The sequence below is a fragment of the Eurosta solidaginis genome, chromosome 4, assembly GCF_040869045.1.
Source record: "Eurosta solidaginis isolate ZX-2024a chromosome 4, ASM4086904v1, whole genome shotgun sequence".
NCBI lineage: Eukaryota > Metazoa > Arthropoda > Insecta > Diptera > Tephritidae > Eurosta > Eurosta solidaginis.
This window is the reverse complement of record NC_090322.1, coordinates 19304839-19319154: the sequence shown is the minus strand read 5'-3', so window position 1 is coordinate 19319154 and position 14316 is coordinate 19304839. Positions and strand designations below refer to the sequence as shown.

The following is a 14316-nucleotide window of genomic DNA, read 5'->3' as shown; positions in this document are numbered from 1 at the left end:
TGGAAGCAGGTCTTCAATAGAAAACTACCGGGGCATAGCAAAGTTATCCGCTATCCCAAAGTTATTTGAGGCTATTGTTACCTACCACCTAACATTCTCTATTTCCTCCATAATTGCAAGCTCGCAGCATGGGTTCTGTAAGGGCAAATCACCTATCACCAATTTACTAGAATTTACCACCCACGTTTCTAATGGATTTAGAAAAGGCCTTCACACTGATGTAATTTACACCGATTTCAGTAAAGCTTTCACATCCATTACTTATTCATAAGCTCAGTCAACTCGGTTTTCAACCCCGTCTTATATGTTGGATTTCTTCGTATCTTGGTTATCGTACGCAAAAAGTAATTTTTAAAAATACACTTTCTGGGGTCATCAATGTTTCTTCTGGTGTTCCTCAGGGCAGCCATCTTGGTCCGATTCTGTTCTTGTTGTTCATAAACGATATATCTGGTACAATTAAATACTCAAAAATCTTGATGTACGCAGACGATGTAAAACTTTTCAAATTATGTGCCTCGGTTGAGGAACATTCCTTGCTTCAAATGGATTTAAATCACTTGGTTACCTGGTGCAATATAAATTATATGCCGCTCAATCTCAAAAAATGTAAATTCATGTGTTTTTCTCGGAGAGTTTCGCCACCAGCTTCATATACAATTAACAACTATAGTCTAGAAACTGTAAATAATTTTATTGACTTGGGAGTCATGATGGATTCCAAACTTAGTTTCAATCTTCATATTAATGCTACAGTGAATAAAGGCAAAGGTGTTTTTGCATTTGTTAAGCGGTGGTCAAAAGAATTTAACGACCCTTACATAACTAAAGCACTTTTTACAACATTAGTTAGGCCAATATTAGAATACGGCTCGATAATTTGGAATCCGCGTTATCAAGTCCATGCAGACAGTCTCGAATCAATACAAAAACAATTTTTACTATTTGCCTTAAGAAATTTCCAATGGGACTCTTTAACTAATCTTCCACCTTATACTAATCGATTAAAGCTTATCAATCTTCCAACTCTTGCTAGTCGAAGGGAAATGCTTGGTGTAATATTTATGACAAAACTTTTAAATGGATCAATTTCGAGCCCATTCCTTCTCTCGGACATCGAGACACTTCAAACCTCTTCTGCTGAAACAATGTAGAACGAATTTCGAACAAAATGAACCTTTTCGGCGTTTATGCCAAGATTATAACTCTCACTCAAACACATTTGATAGCTCGGACTCCCTTTTTTCTATAAAAAAGATTGTTCTCACCTCTCTAAATTAATGTATAATACGTTTGCTTCTGTTCTCTTTAAGTATTACGCTTGGCTGATGAAATTTCTTCTGTAGCTGAGCAGTCTCAGATCGTGACGCTTGACAAACCGCTGCCCATCAAAGACTCGGCAAAATAAAAAAAATAAAAAAAAAAAGTTATTATATATATATATAAATCGATCGCGTGAACAGGATTAGCTTCGTTTCATTGGGCCACTTGAGGGCAGCGCGCTGCCACAACGTCCATTAAAAAAAAAAAAAAAAAGCTCAGTGAAAACTCATCTGCCTTGCAGATGCCGTTCGGAGTCGGCATAAAACATGTAGGTCCCGTCCGGCCAATTTGTAGGGAAAATCAAGAGGAGCACGACGCAAATTGGAAGAGAAGCTCGGCCTTAGATCTCTTCGGAGGTTATCGCGCCTTACATTTATTTTATTTTTAAGGACTGCAATTTTAGTGTAACCCCATTTAATTTCTTGCGTCCCTCTCACTAATTTTCATCCTCCCAGCAGCTCCTTACAGCGGGACTGCTCCATATTCTCTTGCTCCCGGAAGGTATCGAACCCAATCCGGGTCCGTCTCCTGACCCCGGCCTGAGAAATGGTTTTGCTGCATCTGCCGGAAAAGAATCTCTTTAGGACGGTCATACTCTTGTCAGTGTGTCTCGTGTATGGGATTGTTGCATGGGACAGGTTGTGCTGGGCTAGACCCCAAAACCAGACATCCACGTAACTTCTATAAATCTTTTGTGGCTCCTTGCTGTTCACGCCCTAGGACGTCCCGTAGTCTGCGCCTTAGCGTCCCCCGCTACCTTCCAGCAGCCCCGCTGCTCAGCAAGCCACAACAAGTACCCACTGTTGCTCGCGCCCCACGGCGCCACCAACTCACACGGCTGCTCCCACTCATACCTACAATCTCCGTAGTAGAGTCGGGAGCAATGCCGAGCATCAGCCCCATGCCTCCGTGTTCTTCCCCCTCTTTTCCGGCAGCAATTGTGTAGGTCAGGGAAACAGGCTCTTCGTCCCTACCTCCATTAGCACCGTTTTCCAGCTCAGAATATATACGTTTGCGACATCCGCCCAATGCAGCTCCTGCCATGGGCGGTGCCACTTTCTGGTCTTCGCGGCGGCAACCACTCGACGGGTTTCATTGCGCCATGTTGCCAGGACGCATACCCAAATACACCGGGTACCCCAATGCCTACCCAAGGACGTCTAGTCCCAAGGCCACAACAGCAGTCGCGTCCTGGCCTTCCACAACCCAGGCGAAGTCACCCGTCACTTACTCCCAGAGTGACGACGTCTCCCCCTATGCACTTCAGAATTCTGCAGTTAAACTGTAATCGAGTAACTGGGAAGATCACGGAGATAGTCGACTTCATGAAGCCCCCCAGCGGGTTAGGGGATCAGAATATACCCGCGGTAGGTATGCCTGTCGTAAGAGGCGACTAAAGTACCATATTCAAGGGGCTGTGTAGCGCAACCCTTCAGGTTGCCAGCGCAATATATAGCTTCTCCAAACCCAACTGTCAACCTCACCTATCCGCGGCGAATCCTGTTTCACTAACAGATGAAGCTCTGGCGACCCCAATCTCCTCATGGAATTTGGGGGTAGGGAGGGAGGGAATGACCTGAAGGTTTAATGTGGCCACATAAATCGTTCCCGAGATGGTCGGGCTAGCACCTTAATGGTGCCATGGTACCGGAGCGTACCGGATTTGTATCCGGCAAAGGACCATCACATCGATGACACTCCCCAAAGCCTTCGGGGAGCAACCTTATCGCTACAACAACAACAACAACTTCATGAAGCGGCACAACATCCGCATTGCTGCGATTGAAGAGACTAAACTTACAGCAAGATCTGCATTGCAGACCTGTTCTGAGTATAATGTCCACAGAAAAGATCGCGAGAACGGAAATGGAGGCGGCCTCGCGTTTATCATACACCACACTGTGCAATATTATATATTTGATCCCGACATCGACCGCAGGGACAGTGTCTTAGAACGTCAAGGATCATCTGTCCGGTCGGGCGATGCAAACCTATAAATCATCGACATCTACATCCCTCCTGCCACCTGTTGCCCCAGTGGATACCGCCCTAATATCAGCACCGTAATCACTGGAAATAATCGCATTATCTTAGGCGATTTCAATGCCCATCACGATCTATGGCATTCAAACTTGCGGGTGGACAGTAGGGGTGAGATGTTGGCGGACCAAATAGAAGAAACGACGTTCTGCACAATAAACGGAGACGCCCCCATACGTATGGTAGGAAGCTGTCAGAGTTCGCCGGATATTTCAATCGTGAGCGCAGAACTCGTAAACTGCGTCAACTGGCAGCCGATGGTAACATTGGCATCCGACCACCTGCCTATACTTATTTCGCTCGAGCGTTCCGCCGACTTCATCGTCGCGGAAAAACGCACTTTCATTAACTTTAAAAAAGGAAAGTGGGACGAATACAAATCCTTTACAGACAACCGCTTTGCTGCCCTCCCTATCCCAACTGATGCGCGCCAAGGGGAGCGTGCTTTCCGCAAGGTCATTGAATCCGCCTCGGCTCGGTTCATTCCCGCCGGTAGAATTCCCGAAATTCGGCCCCACTTCCCGGCAGAGGCCGCAAGTTTAGCGAGAGAATGTGACCTTATAAGACAAATCGATCCCGGCGAGCCCCAAATAAGGGATATAAACCAACGCATCAGTTTGCTTGTGGATGAACACAAGCGGGCGAAATGGGAGGAGCACCTAAGCGGTTGTAACCTCTCTGCCGGTGTAGGTAAACTTTGGTCCACCGTAAAGTCCCTATCGAATCCGTCTAGGCACAATGACAAAGTTTCCATCTCCTTTGGCGATAAAGTGCTGTCAGATGCGAAAAAAGCGCGAGCGCTTTCTGCCGACAATATATAATACATTCTACGGTCGAAAAAGATAGACGGAGGGCCAACAGACACGTACATAAACATAAGTTCAGCGCGTCACCAATTACCATCACCGCCAAAGAGGCATCCTCCATCGGTCATGCTAAACCATCCAAAGCAGTGGGCCCAGACGGCATATACATGTTTCAAATATTTAGCACATGTCTTCAACCTGTCTCTTTCCAACTTTGTCATACCCGAAAAATGGAAAATGGCCAAGGTGGTCCCGCTACTAAAGCCTGGGAAACCAGCTAACATAGGAGAGTCATATCGCCCGATACGGTCAACCATGGCACGTTACTGCAAGACCTGGAGGGTCTACCCTTCCCCCATGTCTTAAAAGGTGACCGCAAATTATCTGGGTGGTCGGCAGGCATCGGTGCAATTTAGAAACGAAACATCAACACCAAGAAGACTTAAACAGGGGGTGCCACAGGGTGGTGTCCTCTCCCCACTTTTATTTAATTTCTACATATCTAAGCTACTTTCGCCACCAGAAGGAGTTACTATCGTTTCCTACGCCGATAACTGCACAATAATGGCCGCAGGCCCAGGCCCAAAGATCGATGAGCTTTGCAACAGAATAAACGGCTACCTCCCTGATCTCCAGTTTTTTCGCCTCGCGAAACCTGGCATTATCACTGTCTAAATCCTCGGCGACCTTATTTACAACATGGACGTCCCAAATGTCGACCATTTTGAACATCCACGTCGATGGCACAACGCTACCGACTGTTCTACACCCCAACATCTTGGGTGTGACGTTTAATCAGGATCTATATTTGTGAGCATGCAGCCGCAATTGTACCGAAAATCCAGAGCCGTAATGAAATCCTCAAATCCATTGCTGGCAGTACTTGGGGAAAAGACAAAGAAACGCTCATCACCACTTACAAAGCAATTGGCCAGCCGATTGCATGCTACGCGTCCCTATATGGTCGCCATGCCTAAAAATAACCCGCTGGAATAAGCTACAGGCCTGTCAAAATAAGCACAACCCTTTCAAGGGGTTGCCAGTGCAACCTCACCTATCCGTGGCGAATCTTGTTTCTTTAGGAAGTATTCAAATATGAAGGGAAAACATACCACGCCTACATTTTTACTCGTTTTATTTTTTTCGTTACAATAAATAAAAAAATTGATTAGGTTTTTGGAACTTTGAATGCCAAATTATTCTGTATAGATACTACTAAATATTTAGCGATAGTAGAAAATTCTTCCATCAGCACTTAAAATAGAAATTTATTGCACTGTGCCACCTAGGTCATAATGAAAGGTTGTTGTTGTAGCAGTGCTTTCCCCCACCTAATAGCTGCGGCCGATCACAAATTGTCATTGTCAAGAGAGGGGTTTTTTGTAACACTAGGTGATATTCCATGTTGGGCATTAATTAATGAACTAATGACTAAAATTGAAATTATATATTATTACCCGGCGTACGTTATAACGCCCGAGATCGAATGGATGTTGCGTTATTTTTTCTGTTTTGTTTGTTGATAATTTAATTTATTCTTCTGTAAATTGAGTTGAATTTTGTACGCATATTTGGTGAAATTATCTGTTAAAACATTTTATTTTTGTATCTTATTGTAATGCATGTGGGTACACATAAGTTTTGGTTTATTCGTTCGGTGCAAAGGTAAACAAATTTTTTGGTGTTCCAACTCTAGAGCAAGCAACATATAGCTGGCCATGGGAAAAGCACGGACTCTCTAAATTTAAGAGGGCAACAGTAAGCGATTGTGGCGGCCACCGTGGTGTGATGGTAGCGTGCTCCGCCTATCACACCGTATGCCCTGGGTTCAACTCCCGGGCAAAGCAACATCAAAATTTTAGAAATAAGATTTTTCAATTAGAAGAAAATTTTTCTAAGCGGGGTCGCCCCTCGGCAGTGTTTGGCAAGCACTCCGGGTGTATTTCTGCCATGAAAAGCTCTCAGTGAAAACTTATCTGCCTTGCAGATGCCGTTCGCAGTCGGCATAAAACATGTAGGTCCCTTCCGGCCGATTTGTAGGGAAAATCAAGAGAAGCACGACGCAAATTGGAAGAGAGGCTCGGCCTTAGATCTCTTCGAAGGTTATCGCGCCTTACATTTATTTATTTTTTTTTAACAGTAAGCGATTGTCCTTGTGCTTTGTTGATTGTAATTGCAAAAGCAAGGCGTACAGGAAACTGTAAGCGCTTAAAATTGAATGGAAAATCTGTAGGAATCATTGGGATTCGTGGTATGAGCACATCTTCACATTTGCTTTTACCGCTGATGATTGTTGCTTTGATTACATTCGGCATTAATTTCTAAACGCAAAGTCTGGTTCCATTGCACAATTTGGTGGGTTTAAATTCTGAAGAAGCATGATTGGTGAGCCAATTTTCAAAGTTGGAAGCAGGCGTTCTTTTTGGTTCTAAGGAGTATAGAAATTCATTTGGATAACTCACAATTTTATCTTCATCTGTAACTGTGACGATCGATTTATATTTCGTCACCTCACCAGGAAATTGGTTTTGAATGCGATCATTGATTTTGTTAACATGATCATTTTTGGGAGTTAAGATAGTGCCTTCGCATAGCCAAAAAGCAAAAACATTTAAATTTAAAATTCTTAATTCTGAAATATGAAAAACTTTCGTCTTGACCGAAGGAACCTAGGCCAAAATTTGGTGATGATCGAAGTATGGCAAACACGTTTTCATAGAGAACACACACAAAGAATTTGATTTTTATAGAATATGTAGATAGACTGAAGCTAAACAATTTTTTTAACAGCGCCAGATTACTAAACGTCCAACAACAACAACAACAACTAAACGTCCGAAAGGCATAACAGCCAAACTCAACAATGCAGTCAAACTTTAGGTGTTAAAATAAGTTAAGTTTGTACGGCAGCTATAATTTTTCCCCATTCCACATTTTACTGGAGGTGTTAGGACTTATCGTTACATAGCTCCTTACCAATTTTAATTATCCTACCATTACGACATCCAGATATATGCAGTATAATATATTCAATTTGTATGGGAGGTGCCATGCCCCCTTTTCCTAATTCCGCATTTTCTTGGTGGTGTTAGGGATTGACCTCATATAACTCCTTACTGAATTTCAATGTTGTGGCATGTATACCTTCAAAGTAGTACCAAAGATTCCATTTGTATGGGAGGTGCCACGCCCCCGTTTTCCAAATTCCGCATTTTTTTGGTGGTGTTAGGGATTGACCTCATATAACTCCTTACTGAATTTCAATGTTCTGGCATGTATACCTTCAAAGTTATGCAGTACCAAAGATTCCATTGTATGGGAGGTGCCACGCCCCTGTTATATATCGAAATTATTTTTAGCCTAAAACCTTCCCGTTGATCGAAGGAACCCATAACCAAAATTTCGTGATGATTGAAGTGTGTGAAATACGTTTCCATAGCGAACACACACACTCACATACAGAATTTAACTTTATATATATAGACTAAATTATGAATTGACTTTAATTCCATTGACGTTATTGGTCGCCGTGGTGTGATGGTAACGTGTTCCACCATCCACACCGAAGATCCTGGGTTCACGCTCCGGGAAAAACAACATCAAAGTTTTAGAAAAAAGCTTTTTCAATGGGAAGAAAATCTTTCTAAGCGGGGTCGCCCTCGGCAGTGTTTGGCAAGCACTCCGAGAGCGTTTCTGCCATGAAAAGCTCTCAGTAAAAACTCATCTGCCTTGCAGATGCCGTTCGAAGTCGGCATAAAACAAGTAGGTGCTGTCCCTGTCCTGTCCCGCCAATTTGTAGGAAAAGGAAGCTCGGCCTAAAATCTCTTCGAAGGTTATCGCTCCTTACATTTATTTTTTTATATTGGACGTCATATTTTGTAATAAACTCTATCATGATAATATGCATCTAACCTATTCTTATATCTTAAAACAACTTCGTTTCTTTGATTATCTGCTTTTTTTTATTTATTCAGATGTAAAGAAAATCTTGAAGATGGGAAACAACTTAAACAACAAGGCAGCGAACTCGAGTGCGATATTTGTGGTAAATGTTTTCATCGAAAAAGTTCTTTAAGGTATCATAAACGACTTCATAGCGGAGAAAGGCCTTATAAATGTGAAATTTGTGAAAAGCGGTAAGTTTTCTTATGTAACATTTACACTGGACCAAAAGCGTAAGCTAGTGCATTTTCTTGCGATGCATTTATGTCCTGGCAGTCGAGTGCGAAAGGTTAAAGGAAAAGCGAATGACGCCAATGTAAAAGCTTTGACATGGGGACAAACACTAAATCCCCAAACGCAAAATTCCCAGGTAAAAAAAACCCTAAAATCAGCAACCCCAACACGGAATCTGCGTTCATTTTTGGGCAATGTCACAACCTCGCAAACACGAAGTCCACAAAATGTTATATAAATAAATAAAATTACCTGTCATATGAAGAATTATGCAAGATATGTATATATGTACTTTAACGAATTTTAGAGAAATTCCTGCTTATTTGCGACCTTCTGCTAACGTTCGTATCGCTAAACTGTTGAATAAAACACTCCAATATTCTGTATTACAAAATGGTCTTTATTAGACTACTTTGAATGTACTTCGCAATTAAACTCCACTTCGCAACTGATAGCGTGTTTAAAACAAACTGATTACTGACTACTCAGCTTTCCCTGCTTTTATATCTGTTGCCTCGTTCGCATATAAGGTCTAGACGTTTCTTCTTCTAGAATCTACTACTTGGTTACCCGATATATGCATTTATATTTGTAGTACATAGCCTATCACATAGCCATATGCGTGTGTATACGTGAGTACTACTTCGCTGATGATTATGCTTTTTTGAGTATCTCTCTGCTGCCTTGTATGTATGTGTATACATGATAACTAATTTGTTTACGTACACAGTGTGGCTCGCTGCAATGTTTTTGTGTTGGGAGTTTATTACTTGTGATGGTAATATTCGTCACAGTACATATAAATGTATTAAGAGAAACTGAAAACCTAGTCCCTCCGAAACGGGGGTGAGATTCATAGTATTTTTGTGCAGATCACTTCTTTTTTGGCGGCATTCCGTGCCCTTTGTACACACAATTTTTTCCTGTGTACAACAATATTACAAAAACCAGATGAATATGGTCAACTTTAACTGCAAATATCTCATTTCTTTTCTGCCTTCAAATTATTGCTTTCGAGGTCAATACGCGTCGTTTGACTCCTCTCCCGAAACGAGTATTAGCAGTCGACCCCTGTTCTAGACTTTTACCCTTTTACTAACGGCTAAGGCTAGTCATTCCGACCCATATCGCGGGTATGTTCTGGACCCCTATCCCGCTTGTTGTTGTTGTTGTTGTATTAACGATAAAAACACTCCCCGAAGGTTTTGGGGAGTGTTATCGATGTTGATGGTTCTTTGCCGGATGTAGATCCGGTTAGTACCGGTAACAAAGCAACATTAAGCCCGACAATCTCTGGAACGAATAATATGGCCACATTAAACCTTCTAGGCCATACAGCCACCACCCCCTTGTTCCATGAGGAACTTGGGGTCGCCAGAGCCTCGCCTGCTAAATATGTGTATGATACATTCATATTTGTAACTGGATTCCCCTCACGTAGGTGAGGTTGACTATTGGGTAGCGGAAGCTTTGAAACTGTAAAGCTTTGTATTGCTCTTATCAACCCATATAACGGTCGACACTAGAAGGCAACGCAATATTGCTCATACACAAATATGCTGCCAGCAGCATGTAAGTATATGAGATTCCGTATAAAAAGCAGCACTATAGTCGCAGGCTTAGGTTTTTATCATGCACTCCTTATAAAACACTAACGCACCCTGAGAAACAAGGTACACCTAAACGACAGCTTATATTTTTTGGCCTAACAGCTTATAAAAAAAAATAAAAAGGCCACGCGCTAGAAATTGTATTATAGGAAAGTGAAAGTGAAGAAAGTGGAAAGTGAACCAAAGCCACGGTTGATGGTGCCGTTTGACATTACTCTGTTGAGAGAAACAATAACTGCTTAGCAGAATCCTTGCATTGGATCGGGTCGTTTATGAAAACTCTCATTATTAAGAAATAGGGCTTTAGTATGGGTCGCCTAGGAAGAACTGGGTATTTTTTAATGATGGTTCAGCCTGGCGGCGTGAACAGACGCTACTTCCAGGCTCACGATGCTCTTTGTAACTAGCCATCTTTCAGCATATTGTGGTTATTGTTAAGACTGACAGCACCATCGAGCTGATTGTCCGCTTGCAACACCTCCACCGCTCTGTTTACGCCCTCGTCGCCACTTTCAAGTATTGGTATATTCTGGTTTTGACGCTGCAACATATTTAGCGTTTGCTCTGACTTTACTACACTTGATACTCAAACATGGGCCTTTGGTATAGTGGGGATCAGTGCTGTATTCACCACCTTCATTCATCTTCTTCTCGGTGAAAATAGTTGTCTCAGCGTTGGATCTCTTTAGTATCATCGAGTAAGCTGCATCACCCGTTAGCTTACTGGTCTTTTCGTCTTTACTTTTAATGCCACTCTTTACCTGCATTTATGCATTACTGCTTTTGAGCTACGTGGTATTTCAGTACTTATACTTCATTCTTCGCTCTGCTTTGCAGATTTAGAGGTGTGGTTCCTTATTACCCTTCCTCTTCTGTCTCTTAAAATCAGGACGCAAAGTGAGAATTTCTCATAGCAAACGTTCTGGTGACAAGTACCATTAAGATACAAGTCCGACCATCTCGGGAACGATTTAATATGACCACATTGCATCTTGTAGGCCACCCCGCCCCCATTCCCGAGTTCCATGAAGAACTTGAGGTCGCAAGGACCTCGCCTGGCAAAGAATCACGGGTACGTGAGGTTTATAATTGGGTTGGATAAGCTATAAATTGCGCTAGAAATCCCCTGAGAGGGTTGCGCTCCGCAACCCAATGAATCAATTGGTTATTTAGTCGGTCTTAATTTGGGTATTTAGTCGCCTCTATCAAAGTTTCTCATTTTATGTGGGAATGTGAATGTATTTCAGACAGGGAATAGGGATTTCGTGTTGGGTATTCTGATTATGGGGATTTTGATTTTGGTGATAAAGAGGGTAACCTCAACTCATTCGGAGGTACGTACTTGGAGCTAGTGTAAATGGAGTATTAAAAACATCGTCATTATTACAACTTTTCATTTTGTCTTTAAAATAGCTTTGTTCGCGCCTCACATTTGCACGTCCATATGCGCGCTCATATAGATCTGGGTGTAAATAGTTATAGATGCAAGTTTTGTCCATTGGCTTTTCATTTAGCTTCGGAGCTACGATTACACTTAACGTCTCATGAAAACGAAGATGCAGAAACACGTGACCGAAATATGACAGCTTTAATGGAAGAAGTGGCTAAATTAAAGCAGAAACTATTGGAGAGAAAACCTAGAGGGTAAGAAAATAACTTGTCATTAACAAAATATTTGATCAACGCAATGTAGTGGTAGTCAAACAGTTTCAAATATGACCGCTATTTGCGGACGTATTATTAGATATCGGTAAAAAATAGATTGAAGAATTTTATGTATTATTTTCCCATCCAAAAATACCTAATATTTATATATACTAGATAACTACTTGTTGTGCGATATAACGGTTACGAAATTATAGTTAAATCAGTTTTTAGTCAAGTTCACAAAAATTAAATTTTTTTGCTGACAATGCACAACTATTTTATTTATTTATTTTATTTATTACGACTCTTAGAGCGCAGATTAACACTTAAAAATATTATTGCATTAATGAACAATATGTACTATGTATGAGATTGAACTTGAATTTGAATTTGAAACATGCAACACAAATCCATTTGAATCCTAATATTCATTTTATATTCATTGATTTCGCGTGAGCATATAATCTTTTCTTAAATAAGTTATTATCACAATTCTTAATATTTGCAGGTAATTCGTTGAAACATTTTAACCCTTTGTAAAAAAGACTATTTTTTTCAGACCCCGTTTTGTAATTAGGTAATTTAAAATCATTTCTCTGCCTCGTATTTGTGTCATGAACCTCGTAGTTAAATTTAATACTTGTTTTTAGATAATTAGGCAAATTTCCGGTTTTTATGTTGTATATAAACTTCATACTGTGGAAAAATATTTCCTGTTTTACGCTCATCCAATTCAAACTTTGTAGCATATCTTTAATGGGGGTATCAAAACGTTTACCTAATATAAAGCGCATATCTTTGTTCTGCATTTTTTGTAGTTTATAGATTTGCGAATCTTTCAGGATAAAGAAAATAGTAGAAAAATATATGAAGTATGGCTCAATTATGCATCTACATACTTTTGCTTTATAATAACTACTCAAGTATCTATAGGTTCTTTGAATAAAATAATTTTTTTTTTAGCTATTTTACCTGTTATATAATCAACATGGCCATCAAATTTAGTTTACAATCTATTTGACTGCACCTTTTCAATTTTAGTATTATTTATTTTAATAGTTTCAGAATGAGCAATATTCTTCCTTGTTATTACCATATATTTAGTTTTTTCAAATATATTTATATTTATTATAATTCCGGTTTATTTGTAATAATAATGCCAAGGTTCGGTTTTTTACGTATATCCGTTCGCATTCAGTGCTCTATTCTCAATCAATCTTCTTTCTTTTTTTTTCGTGTCTACATCATTGCCATATTTTCACATTTTTTTTAAACATCTTTCTTATAATAAGTTACCGATGTTTTCGTACAGAGGGCTGCGTCAGCTAAGCAAGAATCAAAGCGAGCACCTGATTGGCTGATCGCCAGATTCTTGCCTAAAAGACAGCGCTGCCATACTTATATTTTTCACATTACACCTTCTGCTCGTATATTGCAAGTACTGGGGCGGACGACAGTTTTATTTTAAGTTCCTTAAAGGCTCGTAAACAGTCTTCTGACAGTTCGAATTTAACACCATCTCGTGTCAGTTTTTGTAATGGTCCAGCTATTTTAGCAAAATTGGGAATAAACCTTCTGAAGTATGAGAAGAGGCCTAAGCAGGTCTTAAGTTCTTTACAATTTTTCGGGAGCCTATATTTTTTGATTGCTTCTATGTGCGCATCGCTGGGGCGAATGCCATCCGAACTGACTGAATAGCCTAAATATTCGAGAGTATTAAACCCGAACATACATTTATTTAGCCTAAGTTCTAAACTCGTTTCCTTCATTCTTCTAAGTACTTTGCCGAGGATCTTAACGTGGGTTTGGAATTCTACCGTGGCTACAATTAAATCATCCATATATATCATTATCGATCCATCGTCAACCAAATCTTTGAAAATGTTGTGGACATATCGCTGGAATACAGCGGGGGCGTTTTTTAACCCAAACGGCATACACATATATTCAAATTGACCGTAAGGCGTTACAAAAGATGTATATTTAATGGAATCTGGGGCCATTTCAACATGGAAGAACCCGTTTTTTAGGTCGAGTGTTGAGAAAAAATTTTTTCCGCCTAGATAGTCGAGGCAGTCTTCGATCAAGGGGAGCGGGAAATTGTCCCGAACTGTTAATTTATTCAGCGGTCGGTAATCAACACATTTACGAATTTCGCCATTCTTTTTTTTACTAATACAACCGCAGAGGCATATGGTGAATCGCTTGGCCTAATGATACTCTTTTCCAATAATTCATCCGTTATCTTTCTAAGTTCAGCTTTTTCATAATGAGAAAGTCGCCTTGGCGACGCATGGAATGGTTTATCCTCAACTAACCTTATTTTCATCTCGTAATCATACGGTTTAGATTCGATATTTCTTGGCCTCAAATAGTTATCTTCTAAGGTCTTTCTCAATACATCAGTACTATTTTCTTCTAATTCTTGATTTATATTAATTTCAGATATGCAGCCTGTTTATTAAAAATATTCTCACTAAAATTTTGATCAAATGGGCATAACCCATCGCTGCAAGCCTCATAAGACACTACGTTTATTTCTTCGAGCTCAACATCTTCTACCCGTATACTGCTATTTGGTACAGAGATTTGTAATTCTGAATGCCTCTTTTCACCCTTAAGACTAGGTATATTATTCAAGCTAAGCGCACAGAAATAAGAAGTGTTATCTGGCATATCATTATTTTCTTGTTTTGTATGTTTAATTGTCGCAT

General features: G+C 40.5%; 1 protein-coding gene across 1 annotated transcript in view; it reads left to right on the top strand.

Annotated features, from left to right (window-relative positions):
- The window catches only part of LOC137248420 (zinc finger protein 729-like), a 417415-nt gene that overhangs the window by 324154 nt on the left and 78945 nt on the right, over window positions 1–14316 (top strand). The window contains exons 13-14 of the mRNA XM_067779358.1: window positions 8144–8305; window positions 11369–11599. Coding sequence (XP_067635459.1) covers window positions 8144–8305; window positions 11369–11599 — 393 coding nt within the window. The remainder of the gene's footprint in view (window positions 1–8143; window positions 8306–11368; window positions 11600–14316) is intronic.